Below are 20,169 nucleotides of genomic sequence, written 5' to 3'. Positions count from 1 at the left end.
TGAATACTATATAGGAATATTTTTCTTAATATTGAATAAATAATACACAGTAATAAATAATACCTTCTAAAATAATGCTCATACTGATAGGCCTAAATAATACAGAGTGATAATAAGACATACCTTAAAATAAATAAAATGATGGTCATCGTATACCGACAAGCCTAAATAATTATTTAGTTTAATAATTTGTTTTTGGTTTTAAAAAAAAATAAAATTTAATATTATACAACAATAATACAGTTACGACACACGCCACTTTTATTTAATATTTTAATTCAAATTGGTAATACCTTTTCCTTTTATTAAATATATATTTCAAAAGAAATGATTAAACATTGATTATTATATGTTAAGCAAACCGAAAGCACTCTAAGATGATTATGCGGTCACATTTTCCAACCTCATTATAGCACTGTCCAAATATGAACTGGACGATGCTGTCAAAGGGAATGGTCAGTCTTTATTCAAATGTATTTAATTTCATTAATTAAACCCGTTGTAAGGTGCAAGCCATGACCTGCATTAGGAAGAAGTATAACGTTCGACTGAAATAATCTATGAAAAATTGATAAAGTACATTAATCATTTGATGTCCTATTCATTTATTCATAACTGGAGTATCTATTAAAATATGGCACACCGGCAGACGATCGCTGGATTTGTATGAGTAAACAAAATCTATGATTGAGTAAGTAAGGTATCCAGTGTAAACATTGAAACGAAGCGGAGACGATCATTGAACGAAGAATATGCAAAAAAAGACGGTTCTGTGTAGATCACACAAACGGATCTGGTATCTTCCTTGACTGTCATGAATAACATCTAGCGCTGGAATTTCGGGAGTAAACAATTTCGATAGGCATAAATCATTTTGATTTTCCCTACTATTTTGTATAATTACCGAATACTGGATAATGATATCTGTGCATATTCATGTTGTTGATTATAAGTACTCACCATCGTAAAGGAGCGTCGTCGGTAATAAGTCTTTCTTTTGCAAATAGGATAATATAACACTACAGAGACGAGACGGTGTTTAGCCTGTGGACTTAGTGTTTTTCTAGCCTCTTGTGGTTTACTTTTTAACCCGGTTGAGGTAAGCGTTTAAGCCTACAACGACTACACTTTTAATGTGCACGACCGGCTAACATTTAGGCCTAGTGTTTTACATTAAACTTGTTACAAGGTTAGAGTGAGGATTAATTTTGAAGTTTACCGACGTTGGAATTACATAACCGTATTTGAAATAGTCTTAAACTTTTAAGACTACTGTGTATAAATAGATGAGTGTACTTATCTGACAGTATGGTTTTTTAATCTGTGCTTACGGCTATATTCCTAATATTTTCCTGTAAATTACCTCGAGGATGTTTAATTGGAATTAAGTCCAACTGGCCAAAAGGAAGATTGAAAAATTACACCCATGTGTTTTGTAATGAAACCCATTTTTTAGTCAGAATTAACATCCAAGGTAGTGTCCAGTACGAAGTGTGTCCATCTATATATCACGCTAATTAGCCAGTGGGCAATCATTGTAAATTATTTCTAAAGTTGTTATATTCTGTCGTCATTTTCTGACCACTCATAGCTTGTGGTCACTAGGTTATTTCCTTACTACGTGATTCCAGGGGCATATTTTCTATTACCTTTGGTCAAAACTCTGAGTATTTTCTTTTTGGTTGCATGTGGCTTGGACATAAACCGAAGGAAAGTTACTTGGCCGAGGCACGTCTCTGTCGAACCCCCTTGGTGACCAGTCAAATAATGCTGGACATTGGGCCTCGTATACCTCACTTTCAGAATAAACTTCCACAATGGAAGTCAGAAATTCAACAACCTATTGGGATTTTATTTCACAGAGCAGAGGATATGAAGGAAAAATCCAAAAACGCCGCTCGCACGCGACGAGAAAAGGAAAATGCTGAATTTCTGGAATTGGCCAAGTTATTGCCGCTGCCGTCTGCGATTACGACGCAGCTGGACAAGGCATCGATCATCCGACTTTCTACCAGTTATCTGAAGATGAGAGCACTGTTCCCAGAAGGTAAGAATCTCAGTATTAATATTACAAAAAAATGTGTATCCATCCATAGTTGAATGGGGAAAGATCACGCGGATCATCTTTGCTAAAAACAAGCGAATCTCACCATTTATCAATAAAAAAGACTACAATACAAGTCGATGGTCGGATGGGCTGATAAAACGAGTCGGTGCTCGGATCGACTATAATGTAATACATAATGTGATAGCATAATGTAATAGAAATGTAAATAATAACATAATGTACATAATAATACATAATTTAATAACTAGTACATAATGTACAGTAGCCTACATAGAATTCATAATGTAAATAACACACATAATGTAATACACAATGTACATAACATACATACTGTATTAAACACATTATGTAATCACTAATACATGATGTACATAATAACATAATGTGGTAGTTAATGTAATAGGATAAAGTAATACATAATGTTATACATTTAATAGGATAACATAACATAATACATAATGTAATACGTAATTTCTACAATAACAAGTACAGTGTAAGTCCTGATAAGCATTATCGTATGCAAGATTTTAAAAGCCGTACAGAAGTTCATGTTAAGAGTTGTGCTAAGTGTTTGTGTTGTGACTCTCTGTACACACTCGTCTGCTTAACATCACCAATCTCACAAACAACAATTTGAATAGATGTTGTCATCGAAGCAATAATATACCAACGAATGAGTGTGATCATTTAGGCCTACCTTTTGTCATTTATTCGTTTATTTTTAAATTACAAAGTGTACGTTAAAACTTCACAATAACACTCCATACTTTTTTTCATCTCATGCAATTTGTTTTTTAAAAGAGTAGAAAATTCAATAGGTTATTTTTTTAGAAAAGGATCCTTAGCTTACTAACGTTCTCACTAGTTGTGGACACCGAGAAATAAAAACCACACGAACAAAAAACTAAAACACAAAACAGAACAAACTATCAGCATGTCAAAACTTACCGAACCTTTTTAAAAACATTAATTTTGTAAGTGTTTACTTCACTATATTGATGCAAATCCGAAGAAATTATTGTTCTTTTTAATTCGAAAATAATTGTTTGCTTTCAAAGGGCAGAACTTGTCATGTACATCTATTTACTGATTATCTTAGTGATTGTTTACCAACTATCAGCACAGACAGCTGTTTTTATTTTTTACCCTGTTATCATCTTAAACAAATTTGTCGACGCAAAAGTTATATCATTTCATTGTTTGGAAATTAGGTACAATAAATAGATAGTTAATTGTCTTCATTTTTAAATCAGCGTGATCATTGTTATCTGGTGATTATTTTTAAGGGAGGAAGATGAGTTTATCTGTCATTATCTTAATGGGTATTTAATAGAATGAATATCGCACCTACTATCTTTAGTAACACAGCGCGATAGAGGCCTACACATTGATGTCATTGTTAAAACTCTTTAAAACGGGATATGGACTTTACTTCGAATGACTAATAAAAAATAATCATAAATTTTAATCATGCATTTGACATTATGAAATATATTTTTATTTAATTATAAAAAAGGTTGGATATTAATCGTAGGTTCGTTTGTTTTCATAACATTATATTTTGAATAGACATTTAATAGCCACGCGTTTCAATGCACTTGGTTCTATGAACATTACAATTGGGATGTTATGGGGGTTTTTTTTGGGTCTGTTGGTAGAATGATTTTACCAAAAACAGTACAATCACACGAAATAATTTATTTGCCAAACGTGCACAATATAATTAGTCGTTATTAAATAATAAACTAATATTTAATTGCCTCAGTGTTTCTTAAGTATTTTCCCAAAATCGATAGATTTGTGGACTTCGATTGTAAATGTAAAACTAATAAAACCAAAACAAAAAATTAAATCCATCGCAAACACTGTAACAAAGAAACGCCTTGAGCAATATAACAATACTTGTGTGATAATAATTTATGTATAATCTTAATTTTGAAATAATAAAGTAGGAATATACAATTAAATTGATACAATTGGTGAATGTTAAGTAAGCCTGTTGCGTTTGTATAGATGAGCAGTACATTCACACTGCAAGCGTTCGTGTTCTCAGTAATAGCGACTATAAAACGTTGTAAATAAAATAAACGAACACATAATCATAATTTTACGATATTATTGATTAAACATAGTATTCGTAACATCTTCAATTTTTATGTTCATATTTTATGAGTTGAAAATTATTATAACAATGCGTAACAAAGTGACGTAGGCAATTCATAAAAGATACAAGTGTATTAATAAGAATATAAATATATTAATATTGTTTACCAAAGCACGTGAAAAATTCATTTGGAGAATAATTCGTCTAAACTTTAGTTAAATAATTAATACATTTATTGCTAATATTTTAATATGGAGCAATTACACTTCCGAATTTAATGTTTTATTTAATTACGGGCCGTGACTACTAATAGTTAAACTATAGGCCTATTATACATAGCCTGTAATTAAAATATATATGTATAGGTCTATATACACTGTACACTAATTCCTGTTTTGATATTTTCTACAATATATTGTGAAAATATTTTTACTGTAGCTATTAGGTAATGGAGTTAGTTAAACTCCAACTATATTATACATAGCCTGTAATTAAAATAGTTTATATAAACTGTACACCAATTCCTGTCCTCATATTTTCTACAATATATTGTGAAATATTTTTACTGTAGCTATACGTAATGGAAAAACAGTATGTTGAATAGAATGTATTTGCAAAGGACCTTGTTTGAGATGGCTTGTGAAGGAGGTATCAATTGAAGCCCGTGGATCGTACCTTTTTGTCTTGTCTGTTGACCGAGTAACGGCATCACAGTGCACATAAAGGGGTTGTTTGTTAAGCCAAACTTGAATGACCCGTCGCCTACATGGAGGTCCGTGGTCCCCGCTACTTATAACCTATCTATCAGTCGTAAATCTTGTCTGATTTCTTCCTCTAATGACTATCATTAGATGTTCAGTTACCGCGTTAAATTTGACGGTTGTAGCGGTGAACGGCTGACATTTACGATTGTACCATAAACAGTTCACTGCCAGGCTAACTGGAATGTGTTGTGTCTCGTTCTAAACAACGATGGGTTACCCTACCAAGTACAATAATTTACCCCTAATTGGCAAATAATGATCAATTCACACTCCATTTTGATCTATTCTATGACCTGAAATACTATAATTCTGTTTGTTTTACCATGATAAATTTGCCTTCAATTTACAGTATAGGCCTGCCTGGAATCTACAATTGTCTGTGAGCAAAACCAGGTTTACAAAATTTTCATCTGTAAAACACAAAAATATAGTCGTGTTTTTCCCCATAACTCATATGTTCGTATCTTCTGTAGGCCTAGGCCTATATCTCTGTCTTAACATTTTCATATGTTTCTTTAAATTGCTCTGAGTGATTTTATTAGGTTCAAGCAAATTAGTTATCGGCATCCTATATCTTTTGCATATAGGCCTAAAACAAACTATTTTATAAATTATGGAATACATCACTGAATCTCACAATTTATATTTCTTCAATAAAACTAAATCGCGAAATATTTAGGACCGCAATAAAACGGCTTTTAAACAAGTGAAATTAGAATCTAAACCACAGTGCTTTCATTATTGTTCTATTCTTTAAATAAGACTTTTACATCTGTGCATTTGTTTAAACAAAATTAACTTTTGTTTAGGCCTAAAACAGATAGCAATGTATCCTCTAAATTAACGCAAAAGACAGTGCGGGCCTAAGCCCTGACCAATCATGGGGGATGCGCTCTTCCAGCCAGCAGTACAGGCCCCGGAGCTCAATACACCGGTTGGTGATTCTTGTTGACATCACAATACAATGGCTAATCAAGTATTAGCTAAGTAGGATTATAGTGAATGGTGATGCTTATTGAGTAATGAAATAGCCCGGTTGAAGGATGTTATAAGGAGATGGGTACACGTGTACGAGGTTTAGTTGCTCTTTTCGCAGCTGAGCCTATAAAAAATACACATCAATAAAGTTGTCTTGTAAAAAAATAGTTTACAATCAAATTAGGCCTAATAAAACACATCACATAAGTTCTCTTGTATATTAAAGTTGACTATAATGATAGACACGATTGGAATTAATTCGGTGATAACCAATAATATTTTTTTAAACCCCAAAATAGAAAAACATTGTAGGCCTACATTCATTTAGAAAGAAATCTCCAGGAATAGGTTTTTGATAGGCTTTAGAGATGAGCATTAGGCCTGTCTATAAAAAAAGATACAAAAAACACATGCTTTAACGTGTGCTTAAGGTAAAACAGTTGTTATTAATGCATTTAAGAAGTGTAATAAAACCATTTATTTTAATTTTATTTCATACACATCCAACAACGAGCACAAACTCACCAATTACAGGATGGATAAACTATGTTATAATGTATCGTGCTTATAAAAACTAAGTCTCATTTGAGGCTTAGGAAGTGGAGTTGAAAGAGTCGTGAGTTACAACCCTGGCACTAGGTCAGGATTGAACTCCGGACATTGGGATTGAAAGGCAAACACGTTAAAAACCACCAAGCTCCACTACATTTAACGTTAATAAAATAATAATGTTAACATGTAACCAGTTAAAGTCTTTGGTTTTTCTAATCATTGTTTACGGCTAATCCTCTGCGTTTAATTATTTATGTACATTGATAGTTTGAAAAGTTAAGTTTAAGAGTCTCCTTAAAAACCCAATCGACTAAAACATAAATAAGTAGTTCGGTAAATAGACCTAATAGAGGTACATTTATACACAATGTTGATAACTTTACCGTAATCTGTTTCATTTATCGTAATCAATGGGACGAATCGTCTTTACTAAAAACCAATTAAATTGGAGGATGGGATTAGGCCTTTCTTGTATTGTTCTGTAACGCCTAGGGTGGTGTGGAACTCGAGCGGTTTGTTAAAGATAGAAGAACCATAGTAATCCGTTAACACCTGGTTGAATAGGGCTTATAATAGGTCTAAAGTGTCGTATGAACATGCCTCCAACATCACGGTGAAATTAAATCTAAAACAGTGCACATGGGTATTTATTTAATTTCCATCTTCCAATTACATAATATAGACTAGTGCAATATACAGATTATTGAACTTGATTGTTAAAAGGAAAAGTGTACATACTTATTGTTATAAGGCATTTTCAATATACCATTTTTACATTACATTAAACTGAATATATAAAAGTGACGTTAAAACGAAGTCTACATTATGATAATGTTCTCATATATCAGATGTTGAGTTTATAAAATGAGAAACAAAAACGTTTACTGTCTTGAAAAAATATTTGTTTAAGTGTTGATTAAGGTAACGGTCGCGAGACTTCATGTATCTATATAATCTGCAACATACAAAGGTATACCTTTGTGGCTATAGGCCTTTAACTGTTATATTACATTGTAATTAATTTACAGTTAATTTTTTGATTATTAATGGTGGTTGTATTATGTCGATAAACGTTATAAAGTTGCAACTTTATTACTGTAATTTGTAGTAAGAGGCACAGTTATGTCATGCTTCGTTAGCTTGGTAAACGGACCGTGACATGAAACAGACTATCAGATATACCACATGACATATACCGTACCGTTCCTATTCAATCAAAACAAACTAGAATATCAATAGGCCATCTTACTTATAGTATCTAGGCTACAGTACGCTAGGCCTATAACTATAATAAAACATAGGTTATGTGTATAACCTAATGTTTACACGGATTGTATACTGTACACACAGTGATGAGGTGGAGTAAAAAAAAGGAGCCTCAATCTGTTGCATTTGTATAAATAGATAGTAACAAACAATGGCAGGGCACACATTATACAATTTAAATAAAGTCTAATTCATAAATTCGTTTCAACATATCGATAACATTGTGTGCATTAATTTCTTATACGTTAATATTTCTCTGAAGCACAACATAAATGCAAATAAAATTTGTCTTATACAATAAAGATGTAGTATAAGTGAAAAGACCAGCTGTTATGTAACACCACTAATTCTCACGATCAGTAATATATTTCATTTATCTTCATTGTTCGTGTTATTTGTATAAAATTATAAAATAATTATGCTGATAATTTATTTATTTATTTATAAGCAATAACAAATTATAATTGAACTTATTTCTTATGATTTATTTTTTAAATTAGAATTAATGTGTGATAATCAATGATCAATTATCAATGACACATTCAAATGAGTTTTACAACTTAGTATAAATCAATTTTTAATCGAAAATATACTTGATAAGCAATGATCAATAATCAATGATCAATAATCAAATAAATCATAAGATTGTTTTTAATCGAAATTATATTTGTGATAATTGATAATCAATTATCAATAATCAATATTAAATTATCAATAATCAATTCAAACGCTCGGTTATTGAGTTTTAAACGAGACAGATATGTATCGTCAACGTGGGTATTATATATACAGTAATTCTTTGGGCAAAACACATTCCCATATATACTCTAGGCCTATATAGCTATTGCAGCAATGATTCATATAATAATGTCATTATTATTACAGTCGTGTGTTCATTAATTTGTGCCAATTAGTGTGTTTACTAAATATCATTGGATTAAGTTATTAAATTGTTGTTGTTCAGCCCCAATTTACCGTTACTTCCCTTTTACATCCCTTGTATTTTAAAAGATTTCGTCTGAATTAACTTCCGAGTCAGTAAGGTAAAATTTGTAAATTATCAAAAGTCGTCTAACATTATAGATAATACTACATAAATTGTAATGAACATTATATTCTTGTGGGGATTATCAATGCAATGTATGTTATGATAGCCTCGGGAATAGTAACAAGCCTAATTGTTACACTGTTGCAAGTATAGTAGCCAATCCTTGATGTGTTAAACTAATGACCGAAATAGGCAACGGTCAGATTATTCCCCAGATATGAAATGTTTTGGCTGTTACCGTTGTTTTAATTGCTTTAATCATTAGTGTTTTTTAATTTGATATTTTAAATTTGTTTGTTTATAATACGTTATTAATTGGTATATTTTTACCTATAAATTGATGTTTTTGTGAAGCCATAACTTAACGCATTACATACATCTATTTATTGCTGTGTAATTGTTCTCTAGTGATTTTAATGTTTACGTTGTGTTGTTTTGGATATTTTTACTTGGAATTATCTGTACAGTATCATAGGCAACATCTGTAATACACTGTCATATATGTATCATATGGCGCCTGCATTGTGTTACGCTCATGACCTACAGTATGATACATACGTATTGTGACATTTTCAGTAAGACTTGATTGTCAATCTATGTTACTGAGGTATCCCGAACAATTATTGAAATTTAATCTTTAGTTAGACTGAATTTAATTTATTATAGCGTCGGGTACTATTTTCAATAATCTAATACATTTAGTTTTGATTTTGAACTCGCCAGCTTAATAAACTTGAATATAATAAAATTATGACTTTGGATTGTAACTAATTGAAATCTGTGAGTCAACACAGTTTTCAAAGTACACTAATGTCTTAGTTGACACATTAAGATTGTCTGCGCTGGGGAAAAAAGATGTTTTCTGAGCAAACAGTCAGGTTTTCACACCATACTGACCCGACGAGCAAATTGCTAAATCAATGAAAAGGCCACAATCCCAAACAGAATACTTATTTAAAGTAATCCATCTTAGTCAGAACCTATGTCTCACTCAGTGTGCATTACTCAGAGCTCTTTACAATATACTGTATCGATTGATATTTCACGATGATTTATTAATAATAATATTTGTTTCGTGTTTGGAATTCAGTGTTCGCACTCATGTGTGTTTGGAATACAGTGTTCGCACTCATGGTGTGTTTATTCGGGCGATATTGCAGTTAAGTCCTATATTATAAAATAGAAATGTGACATATTTTAAAATCAGCCTTTTACCATCTTCTTTTAAATAATCAATTTAAATATCAAAATTAACATAAAGTTTTCAGCGTTTTCGTTACAGTAACTGTTAACCTTAATAGCAACGCGTTTGTAAATTTTTGTTACACATTTTCAGTGAAAAACGCGTTTTACGTTGTTCGCATCACAAACATAACACATCCATTTCAACAGTATTTAAACCTAATATAATAACTACTAGGCCAATTTATTGTTATAAATATGTGACATCTTGGGGTATCGACACTTACACGTCCTAGCGTGTGTATTGTTTCCGGGCAGGGCGGCATGTAACAAATATTCGCATGACCCGGGATGGCAAACACTGATCACCACCTAATCCTCGTCTTAGCCTAGCAATTTCTGGTTTGAACATAATAATTACCAAGATATGAATTCTATAATATTATAGGTTTATAATCGTGATATGAGAGCATGTATGTAAACTATTTTCTTCAAGCATGACTTTGTAGTGTGATAATAAATGACTGCTTTAAACATTGTGCTTAAGTCAATCATCATAAAATGATAACGATGACTTAATGTTTTGTATAGTATAATAATTATTATAATATACTAGTACTTCTACCTTTATGATTAACATGACATGAATTATTATTATTATTTTTAAGTTAGTTAGGACACTGACATTGTAACCAAATGGGATTGACCTTATAAGTTTGAAATATTGTCACCATTTTTTAAAATTAATAGTGAAAGTATAGTGAAAATATTATATTTATTAGTATCAATATTAATTGAAGGTTTTAAAATATTTTTAAAATAGATCTGTTCAAATTTAAAATTTTAATTACCCCAAAACTTAGTTTTACTTAAGATTGGGCCACAATATTGACATTTGCAAGACAACTGCATTCTTACCATAATAGCTTCTAATTTGAAACAAAATTTCAAAAGGTGTTGTGAAACAAGTATTTAACGTTTATTTAATATTTAAATTGGAGAGACAGGTAAAAGATCAAAAGAGAGTTACCGACCTCAAGGTGGCTTATTATTTCATTGTTGTGACAATGGAACCGAGTTACCTTGTAAGCTCCAGGGCTCGCTTACCAGGTGAAATTGAGACCAAATGGTCAAGAAGTGACCAAGGACTTCAAACACATCCGAATGACGAATCGAGTTGAATTGACCATCAAAGAATAAATAAACAGACTCATCATTCTAACTCACCTGTGTAGTAAAAATGGACAAAGGATGAAATTCGATGGTCAATATGACCTATGATTCACCCTAGTAAATATAACCTATTCTCGACGACTGTATCTATAAGTAAAAATAAAATATTCTAAATTAAGCCAATCTTAAACACCATTTCCCCCGGAAGAAGTAACACATTGTGTTACATGAACTTATGTTATTTAAAGTTCACTTTAAATTAACAGTATAATATCATTATTCTTAAAAATAGTCACATAATGGTTATCCACTTTGACCAAAAATTGAATGTTATACAAAATTATTTGCCTGAAAAACTGTAATTTAAAGCAAAAATATAGTCAAATTTTCTGCCACTGGATTTCTTTGTTTAACCATTTATGTTAAAAATTTTTTTTCTACGGAAGTGAATACCTTGATTAAAACTACAAAATAACCTATTCCTATAGTCTGATTTAATTAATCTTCATTTTTCATGTTTTTTGCGGGGACAATACATCTTTAAATGGAAATATTTGAAACACAGTGGCATATACCAGTACACAAAACAATAGCAACATTGTGAACTTGTGGCACATGGGTTTGGAGATCAATCTCACTTGGTAATGAGTTTAATATTGAGACGATAATGAGCCGATAATGTTACTTACCGGTAATGATACGCACCTTACCTATCATCGCAAGTGTTGTTTATTTATTTTTCTTTCCTAATTTTACAACCTTAAAGTAATTGAAAAATGATGCGGTTCAAGGTGTAATTCAAGACCTGTTTTATTATCATTATTTAGATCTATGCTAATGTTGAACATGGTCAAACAATGGCAACTGTTACTGAGACTTATGGATATCCGGTCATGTGACCTATTCACGGAGTTTTTAAAAAAGTATTTTATTAAAGATGTATTGTCCACCAAAAACATGAAAAATGAAGATTAATTTAACCAGACTAGGTTATTTTGTAGTTTTAATAAAGGTAATCCCTTTTGGAAAAAAAAAATGTTTTCTCATATAAAATGACAAAATAAATGGTCAAATTCAACCAAAAACCCATTGGCTGGCAGCCAATTTGATTTTTTACTTTTTACAAATTTTTTTTTCGATTCAATTTTTGTTTAAAGTGGATAACTATTAAGTGACATTAAAATGACATATTCAATAAAAAAACATTTTAAAAATTATTTTTCAGGGGGACAATGCATCTTCAATCACATGAAATGAATGAATGAAACGTGTGCCTTTTTATATCATATAAGTGAATGTGAACATCCCTAATCTCTAAAAAACCTAATACAAAAAAAAGAGACCAAAAAATAAATAAAATGTTGTTATTTTTGTTTTAAAAAAACTATGTACTTCATATTTTTTGAAATGAAATATCTATAATTATAGATAATGATGATTTAAATGGAAGTAAATCTTACAAAAGAAAAACAGTTTCTCCGTGTTGATAAAAACACATAAATCCTATCATTATGTATATCTAAAACTTTCAGAAATGTAATTGTTAGCGTTGGATTAATTATTAAATTAATTATCAAATATTTGCAGCCTATGTTAAAGCTCTGTATATCAAATTAATTAAATGTTATTCCCATTAACAGTTGAACGTATTCGATAAAGTATGGAATAAGAGCGTGTTTGAAACAATCATTACCTTATCGTAAAATTAAGTTATTTTGAAAGAATTGATCGAATGTTTTAAAAGTACGCTTCCGACGTGAGAATCAACTCATCCTCCTATTTAACACGTTGAAAGAATCCATTATTTACGGGACCATTATCTAAACGCATTGTTTCTATAATAGAAAGTGATTCCATTACTAACGAACACAATTAATTAAAACATGGCTAAACTAGTCATGATTACACAGTTAACGATAATTGACACTAATAACAAATACAGTGATAGTTGCAGTACAGCAGCACAAAATGAAATTGTTTCTAGACAGCGTTGATTATAATTAAAATAATGACCATTTTAACAGTAGTTTTAGAAGAGGATCAGTGTTATAACACCACACCACACAATGAATACGTTTTTAATAACTGTGATGTGTGAAGGCATATTATAAAAAATCGTATTATAGTTCTATTATAGGCCTAGTTACGCTAATTTTATGTATACGACCTATTTTTAATACACTTTTAAAAGTGAATTGAATAATAAAGCGTATTAATAAGAATGTACATGCATGCCATGTATATTCGATAACATTATTCAGTTAAAAAATCTACTTAATTTTTTAGCACCCAATTATCTGTTATAATTTATTTTATTACATCTAAATAGATTCATATTTTTATGATTACATATCAATCATTGTATATAGGCCTATAATTCATAACAAATTATGTATGATAGATTTCAATACACAGTTTAATGAAAAAATTATGTTATTAGAAAAACACAATTTAATATATAAGGAACTTCAATACCGTAAAATGTATACTCCGCGTAACGATAGCCATATTTATATTTGCCTACATTATTTACTGTATAGGATCGTGAGTAAATATATAAGATAATGTACAGTAGGCCAGACAGTGTAAATATTCATAAAGAATGACCCGCATCGGGTAAGAAGAGTGTCTGATTTGCACCATAATTCCTAATAACTTTTTTAGTTCATGATAACAACGGTCACATTTTAGTCCATATTTAAGCTAGGACCCTTTTAATCATCTGAACCAACCTCCCAGTTGGTCTTTCTGCCCTTTTAAATTATATTTCACAAGTATTTATTAAGTTCGTTTAGTAAACTAACTAATCTTCTACAATGGTAATTTACGACTGTAACGAATCCTATAAAATGAACCGTATAAAAATCTGTAAAAGTCGAGTTTTGCGAAATCTTATATGAACTTAAAAGGTCAGTTGAGGAGAATGGTTCAGAATATTTTGACGAGATTTGGTTACATCGTAATATAAATTAAATGGAAGTACAATATACATTGAAGTTTGATAAATGTGCTTAGTGGTATGACACGCCAAGAGGGACAAAGTAGACTAGATAATAATATACTATTGGATCACAGCCAGAAGCTTCGTTTTAATTAGTTTAATTGATATATTTGTTAATAGCTCGTAATAATATTGTCTGCGTCTTTCAAATTATGTGAACATAAAGTGCATTGACGTAGATTCATCCGGGTTACATAATAAGTTTAATAAGTAGAGTCTATTTTTTATTATTCGTTAAGAAAGACCTATTTTCTATGAATTACCAAAAACATAAAATTGTTTTTATAGACTGTAGATGTGCACACGCATGATAATAACATTTAAAATATGCGATAGATTCCGTGTACATGCATAATATTTAGCGAAAGTCTAAAGGAATGCGTTGATGACCGATATATGGTACTGTACTAAATGAATGAATGGATGGTACACACTATAGACTATCGTTTGCATCAAGGGTCCAACACTCCCCTGTAGTAGGGGAGGGGTACAACACACACCCTCTGTAGGAGGGGAGGGGTACAACACATACCCTATGTAGGAGGGGAGGGGTGTTGGATTGGGGTACTGAATTAGAGGCGTGTAATAGGAGGGAAGTATTGAATTTGAGGTAGATTTGAAGTGGAAGGGACGGGTGATGAATTGTTAGATTTAAACAGGGGGGAGGGGAGATTAATTGGAAGAGTCAGACATGCTATTAGTATTGGCTAAATTTCCTTCAACCTGATCGTTATCATAGAAACTAGACTTGACACAACGCGTTGTTAATAGTTTCAGTAATAACGCTTATTAAAATACATTTAAAATAATTACACCCGGTTAAGAGACAAAGAAGAGTTTAATAAAAGGATCATTATTGGAGATGTTAAAAGACTACTTTGTTAGAACTCAAATTACAACACGAGTGTTAATTTCACAACCCGACATTATTAAATCAGCGGATAAAAAGAAAACAGTACTTGAAAACTATTTAAATTAATTGTAATGAAAACTCATGGAGCGAATAATTACTAGAATCTTGGGTTTTATATTACATTTGTTTTGCTTTTCTGTAAATGTATTTTGTCTCGGTTTAGCATACATTGTATTTCCTATTCGCCGTCTGTCTTAAGTACTTTTCGATATAACTCTTGAATATGATTTAATTCACTGAGGTACTACTCGATTTAATTTGTTCTTGTGATGAATTTGTGAAATACCATGCTGTAACGGATTTACATATCTGAGATGTAGTGAACTTTACTTATTTTAATTTGTTAGTAACTGATAGCTCGACATCATTTAGCATTCAGCAACAACAAATTCAATATGGGCGAAAATATTTTGATTTTCTGTATTTGAAACTTTGGAAGAAAGTCATAAATCCAAAAATACAGTATGATTTAAGGTTATGATTATGATTAATTTCCTTTAATATAGTTGCAAAACAAATAAATTAATCGTCACAATCATCAATATTAGCAGAAATAAATTCACACTCGTGCAAGAGTAACCACGTGACATACCTCTGAAACTATTCAGTCAATTACAATTCGTCGGCGCATGCGTTCAAACACGCGCATATTTTGTTTGCTGTTTGTTTTTAACGAATTCTTATCCACATTAAATAAGTTTGATATCTTATTACAGTAGGACCTCATTGAGATACCCTATTAAGGGGACATTTTTGTGAAATGAAAGAGAGACAATGTATCTTTACTATTAAGAAGACCGTCTTGTTTTGTCCCAAAGGTAGGGTTTTACTGTACTTAAACAAAAACAGTTTTACAATACAGATAATGTAACGAATACATACGGGTTTTTTTTCTAACTGGCGAGTTCGTAAATTGTATTGGTCATGTTACGCGTACACATTAAACGATGACGTAATCTATTAAATTATATACGCGTTAGTAATCTTTCATGAATTGCTCTTTTTGTGATTGTACAATACTGTGAAAAGACATGAACTTGCACGATTAAGAAAGTGTACGTTTCCTACAAAAGTCACGGTTAATCCTACCAGCCATTCACTCAAAAATTGCAGGCTATTTTTGGGCGTTGTGTGACTTGAACTCTGTGTATTCATGGCCAGTTAAACGCTGGGTTACTCAATGACTATGCGATTTACTTAACACCCTGGTAAAGTCAATACATAGCTCATACTATTGCCCATGCAATTGATGCGACGGTAAACATGTTTAAGTGCAGACTATAGTATTAAGGCCTATTCTGTAGCGTACGGTTTCATTTCAGTATCCTCTATGTTTTAGTACAGTATTATCAATATTGATTCTGCGGTATACCACCATGTTTTAAGTAATTAGCAGGCCCATATATTCTTTACCGCTGCTACAACATCAATCAACATATCGATTTGATTGACAGCGATATTATAATGTTGTTGATTTCTTAAAAATTTGTAGCCTAAAGCATGGAGTAATTAACTTATAAACAAAACTAATTCATTTAAATTATTGTCTAACCAGGGAAGAGTAAAATTACTGTTTTTTGGACCAACCATAACTTATCAATCAATTCATCTTATATTGGTATAATTCATATAAAAAAGTCTTAAAGTGAGGGTCTGTTGATAATCTATTAAATTCTAGATTGTATTAAATTCACCTCTTCGAAAACACACACCTTTTTATTTTGTGAAGCTCATAGAGGTTTAAAAAATATATATATATATTATAGTCACAATTAAAGTACAAATTACATGAGGTAGACATTATATTAAGTAGGCCTATACCCAGTTCATTTTATAACAAAAACCGGCAAATGGACCTACATGTTATAACGAAGGCCATCCGTATGGAAAATCACGACAAGCCGACACCACACGGTACCATCCTGAATCCGCTTGGAAGGCAATCCCAAATCCCCTATACGACCTGGCCTAAGTAGTCTATTCCAAGCAATGACTTACCGCCCGTACCCTTTAAGCTAGGCCTAATCCTCAAAGAAGTCCCGAACGGAAACCTTTGGTGTTTCACCGATGTAATTACACGTAAGGAAATATGTAGAGGATAGCCTAGATCAATTTCAAAAACATAACCACTGCACTTGTGTATCAAACAGATTTATCATTACAAAGAAAATTGAAAATAATTTTGTTATCGGGTTAATTTATTTTTATGATTTAATTTTCTGAGTGGAAATGGTGTCACCGATTGTGGTAATATATGATTAAGTAATTTAGATTTTCAAGATTATGTTTACAAACTAACAATGATGATCCCCGTACGTATTTTTTTTTGTTATATTCTTTAAAACGAACATTTATTTGTTTTAACAAGTACATCATTTTATAATTAGTAGAATCATAATAGGGATTTAAAATTGCATTTTGTCCAAAATAGAACTTTAGAAGAAACTAGACAAATTAGCGATTCACCCAAAACATTAATTTGTCTTTTTTGTCAGCCCACCTCATACCGTACTGCACGTGTATGGGGCGCAAATCTCTGTAATCTCAATATTTAACACAAATTACTAATGCCAAATAAACTGTTTGTGTGAGCGTACCATACTGAACATTCTCTGGTATTAACATTAACAAATTAAAAAATTCGTTTAACCCAAATTAGTACAGTAATCAAAAAGTTAATAATAAAGTCGTTTCTAAAAATAACTTTTGAATTTATAACAAATTTCTAAAGTTTATTTCGAATGATTTGTGAAAACATGGTGAATGCAAACATAACATTTCATATCCGTAAGGGTCACTAGGTAATACGTTCTTTGCGTTCTGTTTGTGTGAGCGTACCATACTGAACATTCTCTGGTATTAACATTAACAAATTAAAAAATTCGTTTAAACCAAATTAGTACAGTAATCAAAAAGTTAATAATAAAGTCGTTTCTAAAATTAACTTTTGAATTTATAACAAATTTCTAAAGTTTATTTCGAATGATTTGTGAAAACATGGTGAATGCAAACATAACATTTCATATCCGTAAGGGTCACTAGGTAATACGTTCTTTGCGGTTTAATTAAAGCAAACGCAACTGGTTCTGAATGAACGTTAATGCACAAAAAGAAAAGCATGAAAAGATGTTCGATCCGTGTCATGTTTCATTATCAATTTATATAGGTTCGAAAGTTCATCAATGATTCGTTATAGTTTAGCATAGTTAACGCTACGATACATTTTTACTATGTTTTACTAAACAAAAAAAACGCAATAAAAAACATTTTTGTTTGTTATGATAGGCCTATATATTGTATAGTCATTGGGCCAATGTCATGTTGTGAAAGTGCGCACGAAATATTATGCTACGATTAAAATTAGGTTTAACTAATGATAAAATGATAATGACGTATTTAGATTTATTAAACAAAATCAACAATTTTAAATTATTTATCAAGGCCTACCTATACAGGCATATTAAATAATTTACAATAGCCTATACTGTATTATTTTCTTTCGTTATTTATTAAGAATTATTTGCTTAAATAACGATAAATAATGATAATGACGTGTTTAGATTTATTAAACAAAATCAACATTTTGTAAAATTATTTAAATTTACCTATATAGGCAGAAATAATCAACTAAATAATTTACAATATACTGTATTATTTTATTTCGTTATTTAAGGTATTTGTAGGCCTACATTTTATAAACAATATTTTATTTGACTTAATTTGTTAAAACATACAATTAAAACAAGCTTTTTACATAAATAAAAACTGATAACCACACATTTTAAATTGAATAAGCTTCTTTTGCATGAAATGTAATTGGGATGTTTAATTATGACATGAATGTAAAGATTAACCTATTAAAATTAAATAAACCCATCACGTGTTTGGAAGTGATTTACAAAAACGACATTTGCGTGTTTTCACGTCGTTTGGATAAACGCCACATGACCCGAGGCCCCGGGGAAGTGTGGGTAATCGCAAAGAATTCAAGGTCGAATGTGAAAAAATCGTTTAAATAATTTAGTATTTTTAGGAAACGAACGATGAGCGTTTGAGATATATTTTTTAGGAGTGGGGAGGGATGAATCATATATATACGGCGTCATAGCCCACCTATCCTTCTCTCCAAAAAATAGCATTGTTGCTGCAATTTCACATTGAACTTTTACATGTTATATAGGCGTACACACATGTGTTAGACCGGCCTACTATATAAAACCGTTAAAATAGGCCTACACATTGAGGAAACTGGAAAAGACACAAACAAACAGACTTTTCTAAAATCATTCAAGGTATGAATGGAACTTCCACTATGATATTTACTTTCTTTTTTTCTTTACTCTGTTGCCATAACGATTAAGACTTCTGTCTGATTGCAAACTCTGTTTTGAAAGGCGTTCTACTCGGCCTCCTGAGTAAACAAATTACTAGCCAGCCTGCTTGCAGAAATAAAGCCGTTTTTGTGTCGACAGTCTAAACCCTTGCTTATGCTGCAATGCGCATCCTATCATACGTCATAATACTGTTAGAATCTCAGACTTTACAATAAAGAAAATTGAATACAAAACCCCTCATTTTCGAGTGGTCGTTAATTGGAGGGGAGACACTCTACTCTAAATATAGAAATTGATAATCTACCAATTGTTGAATCTATACTAATAATTGCAACATCACTGTCTCTTGAGAATAGATGACTGCGGAAGTTTATTTTATCCTTAGGCTATCTTTTGAGCAAATGCCTTCCATACTGAAATTATTATTCACAGTTAAAGCTGTTTCATCAAAAGTTAAGAAGTTACAATCTTATAAGTAACTAGATATTTTTCGTTGTAAATACTTTGTCATGTATACCACAGATTAAAAATGGCAACACATCTTTTTAAATATTGAAATAATTATGATATCTTCTTGTGTTTTTTTAGATTTATTTGGATACAATATTTGTTTGAATGTTATTATTTCGTAGGCCTACTTTTTAGGAATTGTCCAATTATTTACTGACGTTGTAACCACTTTGTCATGTATACCACATAATAAAAATGGCAACACAGTTTTTTAAATATTAAAATAATTATGACATCTTCTTGTGTTTTGTTTAGATTTATTTGGATACAAGATTT

The 20,169-nt window shown here is 31.0% G+C and overlaps 2 protein-coding genes across 2 annotated transcripts in view; one reads left to right on the top strand and one right to left on the bottom strand.

Annotated features, from left to right (window-relative positions):
• The window catches only part of LOC144847337 (biotin--protein ligase-like), a 62,457-nt gene that overhangs the window by 4,533 nt on the left and 37,755 nt on the right, over nucleotides 1-20,169 (bottom strand). The gene's annotated exons all lie outside the window — the stretch shown is intronic.
• LOC144848389 (uncharacterized) overlaps nucleotides 1,865-20,169 on the top strand; it is a 43,795-nt gene continuing 25,490 nt past the window's right edge. The window contains exon 1 of the mRNA XM_078705115.1: nucleotides 1,865-2,047. Within this exon, the coding sequence (XP_078561241.1) occupies nucleotides 1,873-2,047 (175 nt within the window). The 5' untranslated portion in view covers nucleotides 1,865-1,872. The remainder of the gene's footprint in view (nucleotides 2,048-20,169) is intronic.

The sequence above is a fragment of the Antedon bifida genome, chromosome 7 (assembly GCF_963402885.1).
Source record: "Antedon bifida chromosome 7, ecAntBifi1.1, whole genome shotgun sequence".
In the NCBI taxonomy this organism is placed as follows: domain Eukaryota; kingdom Metazoa; phylum Echinodermata; class Crinoidea; order Comatulida; family Antedonidae; genus Antedon; species Antedon bifida.
This window is presented reverse-complemented; position numbering and strand designations above follow the sequence as displayed.